Source organism: Chinchilla lanigera, unplaced genomic scaffold, assembly GCF_000276665.1.
Source record: "Chinchilla lanigera isolate Chin_1 unplaced genomic scaffold, ChiLan1.0 scaffold00049, whole genome shotgun sequence".
Lineage (NCBI taxonomy): Eukaryota > Metazoa > Chordata > Mammalia > Rodentia > Chinchillidae > Chinchilla > Chinchilla lanigera.
Genome location: NW_004955450.1, coordinates 1,837,936 through 1,857,977, shown reverse-complemented (window position 1 = coordinate 1,857,977; position 20,042 = coordinate 1,837,936). Strand labels below are relative to the sequence as shown.

Genomic DNA, 20,042 nt, shown 5'->3' with positions numbered 1-20,042 from the left:
ATGTGTAGAGCAGCTTTCTGGTGAGGAACTCGTTACTTTTTTTTCTTAATGGGTTTATTCTGATATAATTCTCACGCTATAAAATCTACCCATTTAAAGTTCCAAGTTCAGTGATTTGTAGTATATTGGGAGAGTTGGGCAATATTACCATAATCTGACCTAGAACATTCTCATCATCCCAAAGAGGAACAAGCTGCTCATCAGCTAGCCCTTGAGAACAACCATCTACAGTACTTCCTGCTTTTATTTCCTGCCTCTACGGTTCACATAAATGGACTTACGCACTGTGGTGTTTGGTGACAGCACATTGAAGAGACACAAGGCAAGAGCAGACAAGATGTGCAAAAATCAGTCAATGAAATCAACTGACACTCAGAATAGTCTAACATTTCCCTAAGTTCACTTAGTAACTATCTAGAGCCTACCTGCCAGTTTTTCTCTAACATAAGATAACACACTGACTCCCACCTAAGCCTGTATACTTTTTCTTTTTACCATGACATTTCATAAATGACATGTTCTGTTCTTAAGTGTAGCGGAAGGAAGAGGGGTATTAATACAAATCATTTTCCCCTCTTTGTTACTTTGCCTGGCTGTTTAGGATTATACAGCGGAAGGAGAGCAGAGACTGAAGACTAATTGCTATGTGGCAACAAGGTAAAGTGACTGTTAATGGCTTAGCCAGCTTCCCTTTCTTACCACCAGGAAGGCAGTGAGTCCATAATTAAGTTTAATCAAGTTTTTCATTACAAGGAACTCTTACAAAATAGATCACTTGGCTGACATTGTTTGCTGTAGATGAAACAACAAAGCATTAATTCAGATAGGCCAGCAGTTGGCACAAGAAAGACCTTAGTTAATATTTTTCATGTATCATTGTAATGGGACAATCTCTCTACGTTTTTTATCAGCTACTGCTAATAGTTCAATAATGGAGCAAAATAGTAATTGAAACCTGGTCTTAGAAGAGAAGAAAAATAACTCTGTAGAACACAGAACAAAAGCAGGGTTTTTTTTTAAAGGCAAGAAAAAACCAATATTAAAAGCTATAGGGTTTTTAAAAAATGGCTTTAGCCACTTTAACATAGTTTTATAAATACAAATGGTTTTCTTTCTACAGCTCATGAACTATCTGGTTAAAATGTGAAATAAAGATACAGCAAACTCTAGGTATTTTCCAGTACTTATTTTTCTTTGCATTTGGATAGAGTCCTTTTTTCCAAATAAAATAGTGATGGTTTGGTAGCTGCTCTGGAGGGCCTTGCTTCAGCAAGGCTGATATCAGTTTATTTAAAAATTATACTAGCCAGGAAATACAGCTAAATATTTATTCAACAAAAGCTCTAATGTTGAAATGAAGCAAGTTAGTTGTTCCATTTGTATAAAAACCTTGACTCTACCTGCCTCTCCTAAATCATTTGCCATGGTAGAAAACATTGTACAAGCTGAAGGAGAAATTTGTCACTTTCAAGGAGATAACACAAAAACCTTAAAGAAATAATAGCATAAATTTATCAACACATTTAGAATTACAAAGGAATGGTATTTTGGAAAAGGCAGAACCTGAAATAGAATGGTTAGGGAAATGTGAATCGACCTATAGCGTGATCCCTTAGGATGGCTACTCTCAAACAACCAGAAAACACCAAGGGTTCTGATGTGGAGAAGCTGGGTCTCATGGGCACTACCGACAGGTATGGGAACACTATGGTGGTTCCTCAAACAATTAAAACTAGGTGCAGCCATTCCACTTCTAGGTATGTAGTCATAAGAACCAAAAGCAGGCACTGTAAAGATATTTGTACATCCATGTTCATAAAAGCATTATTCATGATAGAAAGTAGAAGCAACCCAAGTACATCAACGGAAGAATGGATCAAGTGAGAAGAATGTGGATATACACACAATGGAATATTACATAGCCTTAAAAAGGAAATTTGCAGTGTGCAACAATGTGGGTGACTTGAGGACATTATGCTCAATACAGTAAGCCAATCACAAATGATCGCATATAGACACTACATGCAAAACTTCTGAACTCTAGGTATATTACAGTATTTGTAAGGTATGAAGAGGAATCCAATTACAGACAAAAAGCAGAAGAGTGGTGTCAGATGACACAGGGAGAGGGAATGGAAAAATACTGCTTCCTGGATAGTTTTGCAAAATAAAGAGCTATGGACATGGCTGGCAATGCAGCCACAGTATTAGGAATGCATTCAACACCACTGAATTCCACACTTAAAAATGACTAAGATTGATTGGAAATCTTGTGTACTTTTTCACAATAGAAATTTTTAAATAAAAAAACTACATGGGGCAAGGGAGATGGTGGGGTAAATGATTCAAAGTATGTTATGTGCATGTCCAAGCCTGCCAAAATGAAGCTCATTGATCTGTATAGCCAATATGCCATAAAAACAATGTGGGGAAAAATTATAGAAATTTCAAGGGGTGCCAGGAGTTAAGGGAATAAAAGGGTAAGTTGGCAGGGCACAAGATGTCTAGGGCAGCGAAACAACTGTGGATGATACTGTACAGTGTACACACTGCCCTGTACTTACCCAAACCCATAGAATGCACACCATTGAAACCCAGGGCCCAGTGAAGCCTATGGGCACTGGAGGCTATGATATTGTGTGTTTCTTTTTTTTTTTTTTGGTTTTTCTCCGGTACCAGGAACCGAACTCACGACCTTGCACTTGCCAGGCAGGCGCTTTGCCGCTGAGCTAAATCCCCAGCCCCTGGAGGCTATGATTTTTTTTTTTTTTTGGTTTTTCTCTGGTACCGGGAACCGAACTCACGACCTTGCACTTGCCAGGCAGGCGCTTTTGCCGCTGAGCTAAATCCCCAGTCCCTGGAGGTTATGATGTTAATACAAGTTTGCTGATGGTCACAAGCATATCGTACCAGTGCGGGGTGTGGACAGTGGGGGAGGGCGTGCAGTCTGAGAGAGATCAGGGAGAGGGGAAGGTATATGGGAACTCTACTTGCTGCTCAGTTTTGCTGTGAATGAAAAACTGCTCTGGAAAAACGGTATTAAAAGGAAAAAATCAGACAGGTGTGGCGATGCACACTTGAAATCCCAGCACTCGGGAGGCTGTGGCAGGCAGGAGGATTGCTGTGAATTTGACACCAGCCTGGGGTATATAGTAAATTCAAGGCCAGCCTGAAGTACATAGCAAGACCCTATCTCAAAAAAAAAAAGGAAAAAAACATACTTGTGGAAAAACTATCCTATCAAACTGCAAAAATTTATCTTTTCACTTTTCCCTACCCCTTTCCCATCAAAGGTGAATAAAATGATCTGAAGGAGGTTAAAAAGGAGGTGACTATTTAGCTGAATACAAATGCTAAGCAGTTATGATTTTAATTTCAGCATAACTGAAATTGAGTTCAAATGTAATAACTAACCAGTTCTACTGGTGATTCCAACCTACATACTTTTTTTTTGAGATAGGATCTCACTATGTTGCCTAGAGTAGTCTTGAATTCCTGGACTCAAGGAATCCTCCTGCCTCAGCCTCCCAAGTAGCTGGGATCACAGGCATGCATTACACCCCTCAGCTTGCTGCATATTTTTTAAGATTATCTCTAGAGCTAGAGGTGTACTTCATTGCTAGAACACATGCCTAGCATCCACAAGGCCCTGGATTCAGTACTAGTCTCACCAAAAAGAAAAAAAAGGAAAAAAATTATTTCTAGCCCTGAAGAGCAAAACCAAATATGCTACAAGAGCAAATGAAATGTGTTGGGTATACAATCAGCTATAACATGATTCTTTATTTTAAAAACAGTAATATAAGAATATGCAGCAAGAATAACTTAACAGTTTTAAGAACCTTCACTATCCAAACAGATGAGGCAAGATAATGCATAATACAATGAAAGCTGTGCTGAAGGTTTATCTCGCAAAAAAGAAAGCAAACGTATAGAAGATAGGACAGTTCATTTTTTAATCAGTCAAAAATGAAAAGAGTTCTGGACAATGTTGAATTCCACTCACTGGAAAGCTATAGTTATACATTAAATATAATTACTATCTATACATATGCAAAAATATAAAGTTCTATTTCATACAACAAAACCCTTTATGAAACCATTTTAAAATTAACTAGAACTTCTCATCATTACTATGTGAGGTGTAAGTCCTTCTAAAGGTTCCTTTAAAGGTCTGAAAACAAAATTCTATACCTAAAAACATTGTCCTTTCTTGTCATTTCCCAAAATTAAATCTACTTAGAACAAAACAAGAATTGATAGCTTAGTCACACACTACTTAAATAATAGTATTGTTCAGGCATGTCTAAAATCCTCCATGTTTTCAAGTATGGAAATGGAACTCGAATATTCCACAATATTGTACTAAACAGATGGAGTATTGAGGAAAGACTCGTGGTCCTACGGCACAACAGCAACGTTTTTATTTCTTCATTATGTTTTGAAATAAATACCAGGTTTTGGTTTTGTTTTTCTTCTAAAAGGCCAAAATGATAACCCACATAAAGATCACTTTTAACTGTGGTAAGACTTAGGAGTGTAAAACACAACATCGATATTTTATCACAAAAGTAAAGTGGACAACAGATTATAAAAGGATCCCAGCCTCCACTCAGACATGCTGAGATCAGAGCTCATCATGATAGAAATAGTCGTCGTGCAGCTGTCTGCCATAATCCGTGGCTTCGCTGGTGAGAAACAAGTCCTGGTTTTCTAGAATCTCTTCTTCAGACAGCTTTTTGTCACCGTTTAAATCCATTTCATCAATGAGATGAAGAGCCTTAAAATCAAAGCAAAGAGGCATGAATTGCAGTATTTTCGGCAAGATGTTCAGGTTTGAGTGACTGATTTGCCAAGATTCTTAGGTGTGCAGAATACTCATTGACATCTGAGTATCTACAAATACTACACGCTGCAATGCTTCTGTCCACTCCTTCTCTCATCTCTTTTCTTAACTTGTGCTAGCTCTGCATATCGTCCACTCAAACCCAGTCCCATATATTTCAAAGGTAAGCAAAATTATGTTAAGATTAAGCCCCTTTGGGTAATACAAACTATTATTCTATTCCCTGTATTCTCAGATTAATACATTACATAATCTTCTTGTCTCTTTCAGTGATTTAACAGTTAGATGAGTTAATTCAAAACACAAGAATGAATTGGGCAATGTATCTGTAATCTCAGCTACTCAAGAGGCTGAGGCAAGAGGAATTCAAGGTAAGGTTAGCCTGGGCAATTGAGTAAGACATCATATTAAAATAACAAGGGGCTGGGAATTTAGCTCAGCGGCACAGCGCTTGCTTGGCAAGCACAAGGTCGTGAGTTTGATTCCTGGTACCGGAAAAAAACAAAAACAAACAAACAAACAAACAAAAAAACCAAAATTAACAACAAAAACAGAGCAATGCATCAGTTCTAAATTTTTCCATCATTACTTCTTCCACCAGCTTAAGATTTTCAACTTCATTTCTTATTGACAGCACCTATTTTGGGAGGAGAAAAGAGACAGGCATTCTGTAACACTTACCTCCTCTTGCGCAATGCCCTGGTTATTGGGTACCACCCAGGACAACAGCTCTTGTGGGTCAAGCCTGCCGTCGTTATCTTTGTCATAATCATTCACAAATCTGTCTTTCTCAACAAGTATCCACTCAGGATCTTCACTTGCAGCTTAATATAGAAACAAAAAAAAAAAAACCCCAAAATATACATACATAAGAATATCACATGTATCTATCAACAAATTTGGTATATTTTTAGAATAAAGAATGTGAACTTAAAGTTTACTAAAGGAAACCCAATGAAACAGAAATTCTTAACTGAAAGGTCCTGAAATACTAAGTATGAATATATGGTAATTTTCAAAAATGACAGTAAATCTAAACAACTCGTGGTTTTAAAATTGTTGCATATTGTTACAAGCTAGTGCTTTTGCTAACTGTTGCTATTTGTTCTGATATCTAGCTTTCCCAAACTTGAGTTGGATAATGTTTTTACTTATGTTATGTGACTATGTAGTTTCATACATGCTCTTACAAACTACTCCCATGTGTAATATTAAAGTTACAGTCACAATAAGCAAATGTGGTGACTGACTTTAAAAACTGTATTGTCTGATACTTGAAAGGAACAACTGTGAAACAAGACAGCAACTTAAAGGAAGAAAAGGCACCTTCTGCAGTCTACCTACGGCAGTGGTGGTGAACCTGTGGCATGCATGCCGCAGCAAGCTGTTTGTATCACTGAAAGACTGTCACTGGTCTATAGTACTCATGGAATTTTTATTTCTCTTTTAAGATCTTCATGTAATGGTGCAGGATTTTGTTAAAAAAAAGCACAAAACCTTTACTTCCTGTTTTGTGCTGAAAAATGGCACTACATTTGTTGGAAAAGGAAAATATCTGCATCTAGAAATGGGAATAAGAATAGGCAAGATGGTGTCCCTGAGAAACTATAAATCCCTGTTGAACTTGTTATCCCAGTTAACAGCAGAACACAGAGAAACCAGGCATAGCTCCTCTTGTTCCATTTTCTCTGTCAAGGACAGCTTTCAATGAGCAAGGCTGTTTTCCAATTTCTTCTTTAATTCCACTTTCTCCTCTCCTTCCACATTGCCCCTGGTGACTTACTTGGATCCCGCCTGTAATCGCCCAGAAATTCTTCTAAACTAACAAATCCATCACCATCTTTGTCGTGTTCTTCTAAAGCCTCTTGGATGACGAATTCCTGTAGCAAGTTCATTAAAAAAGAAAAATTAATCATGAAATTTTAATCCTACTACCATCTGAATCAATCCTAGTATAAAACCTCAGGAATCATCACTTTGGCTATTTTTAAACACTGGAATTTAGAAGGATGAGTTTTTTAAACACTGGAATTTAGAAGCAAGAGTAAAACCCAAACACTAAATAGTTTTTTTTTTTAAAAAAAATTTATTTATTTAGCTTTTTTGAGACAGGGTCTCGCTACGCAGTGTAGGCTGGCCTTGAACTCACTGTGTAGCTGAGGCTGGCCTGGAGCTTGCAGTGGTCCTCCTGCCTCAGCCTCCCTAGTGCTAGGGTTACAGGTGTGTGCCACCACAACTGGCTATTAAGTAGCTTTATGCCAACATCCTTTTTTTCCTGATACTGCGAAGAACCCCACATGCACTAAGCAGCCTCAGCACCAAATGCAGGCTCCTATTCCCTGCACTCTGCCCTCCCTCCCGACAGTGCCATCTCTTACCACCCTGCCTTCTGTAACACCAACTCATGAACGGTCCAGAAAGAATCCGACCTTCTCTCTGCACGACACTGCCTTTCCTCTGATCTGAAACGCACTAGCCCCCCATAAAACATCCACTTCCTTGCTTGCTGTTCTCCCAAACCCACATTCAGCTACTCTGTGCCACTCACAAGTCTGTTCCGCACTATTCTTGAGGCTTCACGTCCACTCATCTTGGACCAGAGGGCAGAGCCTTCCAAGTTAGGGATGATGATTCCGGGGCCTGCTATTCACCAGCTCGCTCACTCCCTCCTGTCCTTACGCCCTTTTCTTAGGATGCCAACTCCCTCCCTGCAATCAGACCCACATCCCTTTTTCCGTTCTTCCAAAACCATAAAATCTAAGGAGATACAGAAGTATGTGCCTATTCCTTATGAATTAAGCTTTACCATTCGGTGAGCCCTCCCTGCAGCTCAGAAATCTGCCCGAGCCTGCTTCTTTAATCTCTCTACAGCACTGTTTTTTTTACACATTCACTTTCTTGGAGGCTTACTGTCAACCCTCCCACGCTTCCTAACCTGTGTCTCCAGAAATGCTTCCTATGGACCAGCGCTGCATCCTCACCTGAATCATCTCTTCCTCTCCTCTTCCAGCTCAATGTTGAGCTCTTGTACCTCTTCTCGGGGGCGGAGCCCTCAGCTGTTCCCATCTCCTGTGCTTTCTTTCACTGTTAGCTTCTGCTCTCTCAGGCCTGCGATCTCTGTATGCAGACTGCACTGCTCTCTCATCTCCCTCCTGGTTCTCTTCCCCCTGGACAGCCTCTCCCGGTTATTCCACCATTCTATCTTCCCACCCTGCCTGTCACAGCTGTCATGAGAATACATGCTCCAAAGTCCCCATTCCAGATAAGTCTGGGGCTTCATCTATATCTGTATAAAACAGCACTGCGACACTGTCTTTTTAAAATAGAATTCACAGACAGAAGTCAGGAGTCTTAATAGGGACTCAAGGATTAGCTTTACAGAAAGGATCCGAGAATCTCCTAAAACTATAATCCAGTGTTTTGTGTGATGAGGATGTAATTTTTCTGGGCCAGACTACACTTTCCATCAAGTTCTTAGGTGAGTCTGCGATCCCACACAAGTCAAGAACCAGTGATCAAAATGATTATCCCTTCATTTGAGTAATTCTGGGAGGCAAAAGACTTACTTCAGCAATCCTGCCATGGTTGGAAGCATTTCTGGGACTCCACGAATAAAAAGTATCTTTCAAGCTAAAGTTTAACTTTTACTCCAAAGCAGAATCACTTAAGTTGATCTTGCACCCTTGCTTTTCCCTGCATCAGACATACCCTTCAGGCAGAAGGATGAGTCACAAAAATCAAGGCAAACAAGAACTAATGAAGTAACTATAATGGCACCCCACGTCACAGTCACACCCCTCAGTACTGCCACTCCTGCAGCACAGCATTAGAAGCACAACCATGGAGCCCCTGCCTGACATGCCCTGTTCTGTACCATCTTTGTCACCCCTGTACCCGAGGTAGAAACTTTAGGATCATCTCTGACTCAACACTTAGTCAATCAACACTCCCAGTAGTGCTTTCCTTACAGAGTTGCTCAGATCCGCCCACCCCACCACCTCATGCTCCAGGACTACATCACAGGGCATCTATTTCCCAGCCCTCACTGCTGTTCCCAGCATCAGCCAGCTGTTCAGATCCTCCAAACTCCAGATCCACATCTGCGGCTGCCACCTCAGGACTCAACTGGTTCACCCCAACTTCATTCTGCCACTTAAATTATGCTTTGCACTGTTCTTAAACTAGGTCATGTATTTCGTGCCCGGTGGGAAATGAGCAGCTTCACTTTAGTGGCAAGGGAAGGGTACTAATGGCAGTGTCATGCTACCGAGCTGTGGAGGAAAACATCTCTGCTGAGTTGTTATTCAAGGCAGCACATTCTCACCAGGACCCATTCCACAAAGAGCCCCATCTTCCTTCCCTGAAACGGCCAGGGAAGCCAGCCAGGCAGCCGTGGGCTGAGGCCACACAACAGAGCTCGGCATACATGTTTAGTCTTTTCATAAAACCATTTGCTATCTCTGTCTTTAATCCGTGATCTGCGGGCTTCTGTTTTCAAGAACCTTGCTAAGGGATGGACTCAATCAATGTTTGTGTTAAACCTAGATCTCCAGTGAAGTTCTGAAGAGCTTGGATTTCTGTTTTTGTGGCGCTGTGGACTGGACCCGGATGGGGCCTGCGGCTCACACATGTCAGGCCAGGGCTTCGCCCAGCTCAGTGTGGTTTCTTTGTGCTGACAGAAGAAACACCAAGAGTCACTAGTAACTATGCCCCAGTCGCCCTATGAAAAGGGACCCAAATGTGCCGTTTTCTTCCAGACCTAAAGCTTTCACAGGTGGGAATGTCAGTTACAGGAAAGTTCTAGGAAAATCTGAAAACTACAAAAGGCTAAGGAAGGACTCAACTAGTCCTGATGGCTTTACTGTTATGTTACAGAAAACATCCAGAGGAAGACTGCTGCTCAAACAGAGATTTAAGGTTTAAAAACAAGGGCAAAACCCATTGTAACCGAACCAAAACAACCCCCAAACCCAATGCTTTGCCTTCTGCAACCTGACCACTACCAGAAACTCTTCTCCCCACCCCGATCTTACATGAGAAGAATCTGGGATCATTTTAGATCTTCCTGTTTCTTAAACTCCGATGGTGTTACAATTCATTTTAGTGACCTGGGAACAGGTTTTAAGATTTGAGTCACTCAACAGTTCCCTCAACCTTTTTCTTCCTTACCGTCATATAATCTACTTCTTCGGGGTGCTCAAAAGCAATAAATTCTTCAAGGTTCAAACCAGAACCTGCATCCTGGTTCGCTTTCTCAAATCGCTTCTTGTCCTTTAAATGAAGCTTGGGGGGAAAAAAATGGAACATATTTAAAAATCTCATTAGCACCGCATCATTAAAACTACTTTGAACAATACAGACTATGTGAAATTTGAAGTACAGTTTGCATACATTATCCTACCTATATTTATTCATCCCTCTGAGGTAGCTTAGGCAAATAAACACATGAAAGAAGCCAACAGAGAAATAAGCTCTACAGTCAGAGGTACTAAACCCCAGCTGTGCCACTCTCCAGCTAGCAGACACGGGGCACGCTGCTGAACTCTGGTTGCTCATCACAAAACTCGGTAATAAAAATCTTGATTAGGCACTTGGCATAAGAATCCCTATCACGTAATTAGTAAACCTAAAGTAGTAAATATCTTTATTTATTTATTTAGTCTTTTTGAGACAGTTTCACTATGCAATTCAGGCTGGCCTTGAACTCACTTTGTAGCCCAGACTGGCCTCGAACTCACAGCAATCCTCCTGCCTCAGCCTCCCAAGTGCTGGGAGTACAGGCATGCGCCACGACACCTGGCCAGTAGTAAATATTTTTTAAATGTCATATATTACCATTACTGGTAAAGAAAAACCCATTATTGATAGAAAGACTAACATCAATTTGATGAAAATCAGAAATACAGCTAAAAAAATATTGAATTTGGATTCTCCCTGTTCTTTCTATACTATTATCTCCTTTAATAATTAATCTCAATACTTTGTGTGTACGTGTGTGCTTTTGGTAAGGGGCAATACTTTTTTGAATGCCACAAAACTAATAAATTTAGCTTATTTTGGGGTTAAAGAAAACACAGGACCTTTTTTCTTTCTTTCCCCATCTTCTCTTTTTTTTTAAAGTATGCTCAAGTAGTAAAATAACAGCATATACTAGGGACAAAGATGGGGACAAGGAATTTTTTCTTTCTTTGAGACAGGGTCTCATTAAGTTGCCCAAGTTGTCCTCAAACTCACAGTCTTCCTGCCTCAGCCTCTCAAATGTGGAATTATAGGTATGTACTACTGAGCATCTTCCTGCCTCAGCCTCTCAAGTGTGGAATTATAGGCACGTACTACTGAGCCCAGCCAGAAACTTACTGATAGGTTCTACTGTTAAAATAGAAAGTTCTTTTCAGTTTTCTGGAAAAACAATCAGGCAACTGTCATGTACCTAAATAGTAGTTCTTTATAGCTGCTGATGTCAGTGGGCTGCTCATCTCTTCTCCCAAAGAATTGATCTTTTAAAACAATTGGACTCACCCAATTATTACAGAAAAAAAAATGTGTTTCCAAATAGCTGCTTTTGAATTAATTTCATAAATTCAAATAACAAGGCCAAATAATTTGCATTTTATGTTTAGGTTTAATGTGGGAGAAAAGTAGGCAAACAAGAATTCTTCTGTAATACGTCACTACTTGAAATACCAACTATTTAGATTGCCTTATGAAAGAACCCTTCAATCTGGGGCCAAAAGGTCCATGTCCCAGCAAGGTGAGCTAAGTTTGACCTCATTTGACTATGGAGAGAAGGGTCTCTTTCAACAAGCTAAGATGGCTTAAAAACAACGAAAAAAGGAAAGCAGTATTTTTCGGCTCACATTTCACGATCATTTTAGTACAATCTGAGATCATCTTATGTTAAATTTGAAAAGCCAAAATAAAGGAAGAAAAAATTTTTTTCAAATGGGCAAATTAAAAGAAAAAATAACAGTAACAAAAAAAATGGTCCGTTTCATAAAAATCCCAATACTGTTTCTTCTGTATAAAAACCTTGTACTCTAGTGGAGGGCAAAAGTGCTACACACAGCAATAAAAAGAAACTACTATAGTCATTTATTTTTACAGTGCAACAGAAACTTGTGAGGAACAAAACTGCCACCTTTTGGTAGACTAATGATTTTACATGAGGAAATATATAATCTGTGATCCTAGAGGGGGAAAATAGGTCTTAAAAAGTCCTGGCCAGCTATGTGTTAAGAATAGATCTTAAATAAATGTGGCTTCTCCATGCACAGTCAGCAGACTTCAGAAGTTAGAGTAACTGAGCTTCTGCCAAGCAGGCCCCAAATTTTATCCTGCTTCGAAGTGCTGACTTATCATTGTTCATTACATTGTAGAGAAATACCTTTGTAGGCATCTCACAGTCTGGAAGGGTCCTGACTACCAGTTGTCCATATTCTCTTGTCTGGATTCATTTAAAATAAGATAACATTCAGGTATCAAGTTGATTTTAGTTTGTTTGGGAGACAGGGTCTCACTCTGTTACTCACGCTGGTCTCCAACACTCCAATGATCTTCCTGCCTCAGGCTCCTGAGTGCTGGGACTAAACACATGGTGCCTATCTTGATGTTAGCTTTTTAAGAAATTCCCATATAGAAAATGTTATTTTATTCAGACATCCAGTTACAGTGGTGCCTCGGTTTACAAACTTGATTTATTTTATGATTTGGGAGAAGATGGCTGATTGTGTTTGTGTAGGGAAGATGGCTGTGGTTGTATTTGTCACCCAGTGCAGAGTTTGCAAACGGAAACAAAATTTTGCTGAAGACTTTTGTTTGTGAACCGAATTATTTGCAAACAGAAGCACTCCTGATCAGAGGGGTTACTGTACTTTCATTTATGTTATGATGTTAGTCTGTAACTTTGGGGCCAACTCATTCTTTATCCTTTTTTGGGGGGGGGGTTTGGTTTTTCTCTGGTACCGGGAACTGAACTCACGACCTTGCGCTTGCCAGGCAGGCGCTTTGCCGCTGAGCTAAATCCCCGGCCCCTCTTTATCCTTTTTTAATTTGAAGAATAACACACATTGTCTTTGAGTTCACCTCTACAACACACATCAATTTTTAGGGGGTTATTTAGTGTCAAGTTCTAAAAAACAATATGACTAAAATTTCATAAAGATAGAGGCCTACTTTCCCACTGAAAAGTGTATGTCACTAAGATTCATCTAACTCATTTTTAAAGGTAGTCTTATCAACAATATGTACCTGGTGGGGAATATAGCATTAAAACAGACATCTTTTTCTTTCTTCTTTTGTGGTATTGGGGATTGAACCCAGGGCCTTCACACTGAGCTACATCTCTAGCCCTTCTCAAATTTTTGAGATAGAGTCTCACTAAGTTGCTAATTTGCTCGGGCTAGGCTCAAATTTGCAATCTTCCTGCCTCAGCCTCTCAGAATGCTAGGGTCACTGGTATGGACCACCATGCCTGGTTTAGAGGCAAGCATCTTTTGAATTTTAAAATTTAAAGAACTATTCACAAGTAGTTTATATTAATGAGTAAAGAATCTTCAAAGTAACCTTTTAATGTCAATACCATTATTTATTATATCATCCTCTCCAAGGAGACAAAAATACATACTTTTTTCTTTTTATGGTGGTACTTGAACTTGAACCCAGAGCCTCCTGCACGCAGAGAAGTTATAATATCACACCATGGTTTGGTTTTAGAAAAGTCTTAAAACTCTAATGATGCTTTTAAAATAAGTTAATCCTCACAGGAAAGGAGAAAATCTACTAGACATTTGAACCCCAAATCTCACTATCACCATTCATTTTCTCTTTAGCACTACCAAACAGTGAAAAGACAAATTCACACTATTCTTTAAAACCTTAAATTCCTTTTTTTTTTGGTTTTTCTCTGGTACCAGGAACCGAACTCACGACCTTGAGCTTGCCAGGAGGCGCTTTGCCGCTGAGCTAAATCCCCAGCCCTAAGACCTTAAATTCTTAATAAATCCTAACTAATCTAAATCTACAGCTGATATAGTTAATAAATGCCTAAAGATTTTTAGAAGTTGACTGATGAAGTATAAACTTATGTGGATGATACATGCTTTCTTTCACAATAACCTTTCAGATAGAAATAGAGCTACTATACTTTCTGATCCAGTTACTACTATTTATTAGTCAGTCTCCATAAGGTTACCCTCTCCCTTTTCTGAAATGAAGAAGCTGAGGTGTAGGGAGGTTTAGTAACTTATCCAAGACCTTGCTGTGAAGCCAGGCAGACCGGCTTGGGGCTGGAGCCTTTAACCTATGCCCCAGTGGCCTATGAGTAGCCTATGAGCAATCATTAGCAGGGTAGCAACAACATGGAGTTAGTGGTGATTTACAGAGGCCAAGTGGCCAATACAATCCTAATATAAACAGCATTAAAAGCATTAAAATTAAAAGGTATATACTCAAAGAAGGTGAGAAACAGAAGAGGCAAAAATATTTTCCACCATCTTGGCAGATGTCTTGAGATAGACAATTTGCAATCAGTTGTTTGGTTTTATTTTTATCCTTTTCCACATATGTAAAAATTACCTTTAAAAAATCTTTTAAAATTACTTTTGATGTAGCTATTTATCAAGCTTATAGTTATTTGTTGGGTATACTTTTAGCTGAACAGACTTTCTAAAAGTCTTAAAAAGTTACTACTAGTTCAAAGATAAAAACTGTCTTCCTCACCTGTTTAAGCCTATGTTATAGTAAATTATATAAAAAAATAACACCTAATAGTGATACTGAATCTCCGAAAGTGAGTTATTTTAGATATTATAGTGCTATGGAAAACAGTATTAATGTCCCTCAAAAAATTAAAAAGAGAAATGACCCAACAATCCTTTATCTAGGTATGCATTCAAAAGAATTCAAAGTAGGATCTAAAGGAAAGATGCACATATCACAACAAATGTAGCATCATTTACGAGAGCTGAAAGGTTGAAGCAACTCAGGTGTCCACTCACTAATGAGTGGATAAACAAAAGTGACATACACTACCCTCCATACACAACCAGAATGTTACTTGGCTTTTTAAAATATGTGTGACCTTTTTAGGCAGGAAATTCTGACATACCTTAAAGTGGACGAGTCTTGAGGACATTACGCCAAGTGCAATAAGGCAGAGACAAAAACAAATACTATGTTGGAGGAGGTTACCTGGAGCAGTCAAATTCAGATAGAAAGTAGAATGTGGTTGCCAGGCAGGATTGGGGCTGGGACCGAGAAGTTCTTGTTTAATGGGTAAAATGAGCACAGAGTTCAGTCTTGCAAGATGAAAAGATTTTGAGACTGGTTGCAGAACAAGGTGAATGTACTTAACAGTACTAAAGTATACACTTAAAAATGTTTAAAATGGTAATGTTATTATGTGCATTTTACCACAATTAAACAGTTTTTACGAGTGAGTCACTTTATACAAAGCTGTTTTAAAATGGGAATGGACCAATCAATATGGCCTTCTTCATAAATAAGACATAAAACTATTCAGTGATGTTTAAAATTAAATACCGAGATATATACTCAAAATAGATTTAAGAAAGCAGCTCTGGAAATGGGGCCAAATAAGTGATACAGCTGAGAAAACCTGGCTAGAAAGGAAGTCATCAGGATGAGCGCCCAAAAGAACAAGACAACCTGTGCTGGCCCTTCGGCCTCTGTACTCCCACATTCAGGGGAGAAAAAGCAACAGATGTTATCAAGGAACAACTGGTGCATGAACTCACCTGCCGGAATGACTCCTCCTCCGCATCATCCAGAGCTGTGTTCTCATCAAAGTCGATCACACGGTCATACATCTGAATGTTGTACTCGTCCCAGGTCACGGTGCCGTCATTGTTTTTGTCATATTCAACAAACTGCTGCTTTGCTTCTTGCATGGCATAATGCTTAAAAGAATTCTGAATCCACTGGCTGAGTTCACCTATTAGAGGGTTTCCCAGAACACAATGAATGTTGGCAATGATTCTGATATTTGGGGTGATGGTTTCTAAAACCATCTGAAAGGAAGAAAGGGAGGGAGGCAGGAAAAAACTTTCATGTTTGGAAACACCAAGAACCAGTCTAACAGTACTGATAGAAATAGGAATGAGAACAGCTCTGCGGAGTATAGGAACATTGTAATATGTGATCTGAATAGATACGAGTGCCACGAGTACAGTTCAGGTCTGTTTTTTCACATGTATATACCAAATCCCTACCTCTTAATAGTCACTGAATCAATTACCAACTGGTCAAATGAGCACTTTACTTTTTAAATATATTACCTAAAAAATTGCAGATAACCTTTGCTAAATACAGATCTCTCAGGAACCATAGTATTTGAGTAAATATCTATTTATTTTAATATGTATAAAAAATCTTTTTCATTTATGAGAGGAATATAATGCTTTCATTTAAAATAAATTTTATGTGCCAGGCATGGAGGCACATGTCCACAATCCCAGCACTCAGGAGGCTGAGACAGGAGGATAGCCACAAGGGTGAGACCACCATGGCCTACATAGTGAGCTCAAGATCAGCCTGAAATACATGGTGAGACCCTGTCTCCAAAAAAATTTTTTTCATGTGAATTGAATAAAAATACATAAAGGGAAATAATAGATGGTAAATAAACAACTTAAATTGTGAAAAGGTACTCAAGTTTCTGAACTTGGACACTCTTATGGTATATTCCTTTTAAACATGACATAAAACATGTGGAGGAAATTTTGACAATGTAATAGATGACAGCTATGATTTATACCCTTATTGCAACAGCTGTCTGTCTTAGGACTGGCAGTTCTCTTACTGGTTTGGTAGAGGTTAGATGAATAGAAATGCAAAACAACTTCTCTCTCAAACTCTTAAATCAAGGCAGAATGATAACTTTTATGCAACAACACACTGAACTGCTATATATCAGATCTTGTACATTATTTCTAATCTTATCACATTTCACAGTTGAAGAATCAGAGGTTTAGAAACAAGGCCTCATAGCTAAGTGGAAGAGTTCAGATTCAAACCTGTTTGGCTTCAAAGCCTAATGCTTTCTACTGATTTTTGCTCACTATTAAGAATCTCTACCTCACTTTTTGGTTTGTTTTTTGGAGATGGGATCTTGCTATGTTAGGCAGGCTGGTCTCAAACTCCTGGGTTCACATGATCCTCCTACCTCAGCCTCCCGAGTAGCTGGGACTAAACTCATGTGCCACTGTGAGTGGCTTAACAACGGCTACCTTTCACCACCCTCAGAGTTCACTGTGGTTCCTCAACATGCAAATTAGCAAAATTATCTGAAAGGTCTCCCTGTAGAATGCAGGTTTCCTTAGGTGGCACGAATCTGTCTTCTCATTTATTTAAAAAGATTACTGCGTGTCAAGGAAAATAGAATGGAACAGGGATCAGAAACATGGCCTCACATTTTAGCTTTGCTGTATGGAGGGAGTCTGCCTTCTCAAACCTTTGGTTTTCTATTCTGTAGAATAAATACTTGGGCTAAATTCCTTCTGAATTTTTTTTTAAAGTTTACTAGTACTAAATATTTGGACATATCTAGGCCCTGACATGTGCCACCAAGTCGTCCAAGTCAACTTGGTCTGTGTGTATTTGTCACTAAACACAGACCTATTCTTACTTAGGAGGAGAGCTCAGAGGTTTTGTTTGCTTTAAGGTGAAGGAACAAAACCCTAATATTCCTGAGGGCATCACTGACAACACATCCACACTCAAGTTTTGCAATTCTCTCTCCAACACATCATTCCTTGAATGTTGAGCAACATTTAAATGAGTTATAACCAAAGACTTAATTTACAGTCACAGTAGTAACCTAAATTTTTCTTAAGATCAATTTAGAATATTGATATGGTTCATCATTTTAATTAAACAATAAGACAGTTGCAGGCAATTTATTTAGAACATTGTTTTAATTGTCTGAATTTTCTGACTAGAGGACTTAAGGAAGAGCACTCGGGTTTTTTTGTTTTGTTTTTGTAAACTGAGGATACTGAAAATTGAATTAAGGATAGATATTAAGAACTGAATTAAGAGCAGCATACCTGACTTCTAGTCCTAGCTTTACCATGTATGTATTTTTAAAAGGCACTTAACTCGTTCAAACTTCAGTTTCTACAAAGATGTGGACAAGAGGATTCTAAGGCCCCTAACAGCCCCACATTTTATTATATTGTTGTAATAAACATAATTCACATGCAACAGGTCTTTTTCTATTTGTTTAAAAAAGAAAAAAATTCTGAAAATTCTAATGAAGTGCATGTAAGTCCTGTAACGTCTAAGGAAGGCTTTGAGGCCTATATTTCTAAAGTGAATATTGCTGTGAGGAAGAAACACAAAGTCTCCAGGTACGGCCTGCACATCCTTGTTTATGTACAGCTGGACACGGCACTGATGTATTTGGTCACCTACCTACCTTCCAGGTATAAAACTTACTGTCACTGCACCTCTAAGTGTGGAATACACATGCAACAGACATCCCTGTTTCAATGTTCCTCTGTCTCCTACAAAGGGCTCTCTCCCTTGCTGGTCTTGTGGGCGGTCCTTACTTTCAGTGAGAAAACCATTGGAGTCCGAGTCAATTTTCTTTATGATGGACCGCAGTCTTTTCTGCTGCTCTTCGTGGTCAAGTTTAACATACTCATCGACGTCTTCCTTTGGGGGAGGGACACACAAGAGGACCAAGCGTTACCAGCAGCGGGGCACAATGGTGGGGACGCTGGGATGAGCGGCCGCCCTGGCCGAGGGTCTCGGGGTGACTCACGCCTGCTCCCCCCATAGCCTGGCCCTGGCGAGGAGGGATCTGGCCCAGGGCCCTGACGGTCCCTGGGCTCCACAAGCCCGAGTCCTGGGCGCCCACCCGACCCCACTGTCGGCGCCCCGCAGGCCTCGCCGCCGCCCCTTTGTCCGGACAAAGCCCCGGCCCAGCCCGGCCCACCTGGCCGCCCAGCAGCGCCTCGCGGTCGTATTCGGCGCGGTGCTCGCCCGGCGCGCGGTGCAGCTCCTCGACCTGGCCGGCGCGGGCCGCCGCGGCGCTCAGCAGCAGCAGAAGCCCCAGTGCCACAGGCCCCGGGCCCAGCCGCATCGCGCCGTCGCCAAGGGGCCGGGACGCGCGGGAGTGAAGCGAGGACGACCCCGGAGGCTCTGCAGGCGGGCGGGCGCCGAGAGGCGCGGGAGACGATGCGGTGTCGCAGGGGCGACGCAGCAGGAAAATTCTACTGAGCTCTAACTGCGAACCCGGCCCGGTCCGAACAGAACTGCCGGACCCGAGCCGCAGGCCCAAGTTTATATACTCACGTAGAGAGGGAGGAGCGCCATTCAGCGCCTCTGATTGGGCCACCCGAGGCTGGGGGCGGGCCTGCCCGAAGGGGTGGAGCATGGCAGCCCGGAGGGGCCGGGGAGGTGGGCGGGGCGCAGAGAGGGAACTCCGGGTGCCTTTTCCCTCTCAGACCCCTGTCTTGCTTTTTCTTAGTGAAGCTCCACGACTGCGTGCGTCCCTCCTGACTTTCTGAATAAGAGAGGCTGGAGATTTTGGTGGAAACAGCACAATACCGTGTATGTCTAAAAATCTTGGCTTGACCCCAAGAGTATCCCACTTTCCAGTGTTCACTGTATCTCTGCTTATTTATTTTACTGCAGCAGTAAATAAAAACCCAGGAAACCGAGTATCTGATGATCCGTTTCTCGAGTTACAAGTTACATGACCTTGACCAAATTACTCTGCCCCTGAAAACCGATTTGCTCATGTATAAAATGGACACAGTAATTGGGCAGGTTGTAATCCCAGCATTCCGGGAGGCTGAGGCAAAGGGATCACAAGTTCAAATCCAGCGTGTGCAATTTAGTGATTTAGTGAGACCCTGTCTCAAAATTTAAAAATTAAAAATAGGGTGAGGGTGTAGTTCAATGTGAAGGTCCTAGGTTCAATCGTCAGTGTGGAAAAAATAATAAAATGGGCATAGTAAGAAGACCATCTTAAAGAGCTGTGAAGATTAAAGTAAATACATTTCAAACGTAGCTGACACATATGGTCAAGTGTTTAATAAATGAAGCTTTCATTCATGTGGGTAGACAAGTAAGCACATGGTTACCTGGAAGGATAACTTAGCAAGTGACTAGTGAAACCTTTACAGATAGAAAGTGCCCATTACAGATCTATGTAATTTCTCCACCTCCC

The 20,042-nt window shown here is 40.4% G+C and overlaps 1 protein-coding gene across 1 annotated transcript; it reads right to left on the bottom strand.

Moving 5' to 3' along the window:
* Positions 1-3,932: 3,932 nt before the first annotated feature.
* Positions 3,933-19,142, bottom strand: Rcn2 (reticulocalbin 2, EF-hand calcium binding domain). The gene is made up of 7 exons (XM_005393477.2): positions 18,804-19,142; positions 18,415-18,520; positions 15,601-15,797; positions 10,016-10,129; positions 6,630-6,726; positions 5,528-5,670; positions 3,933-4,780 (listed from the first exon to the last, which is right to left on the bottom strand). The coding sequence occupies exons 1-7, from the start codon at positions 18,948-18,950 to the stop codon at positions 4,628-4,630; spliced, it is 957 nt and encodes a 318-aa protein (XP_005393534.2). The 5' UTR covers positions 18,951-19,142; the 3' UTR covers positions 3,933-4,627.
* Between the last annotated feature and the right edge of the window lie 900 nt (positions 19,143-20,042).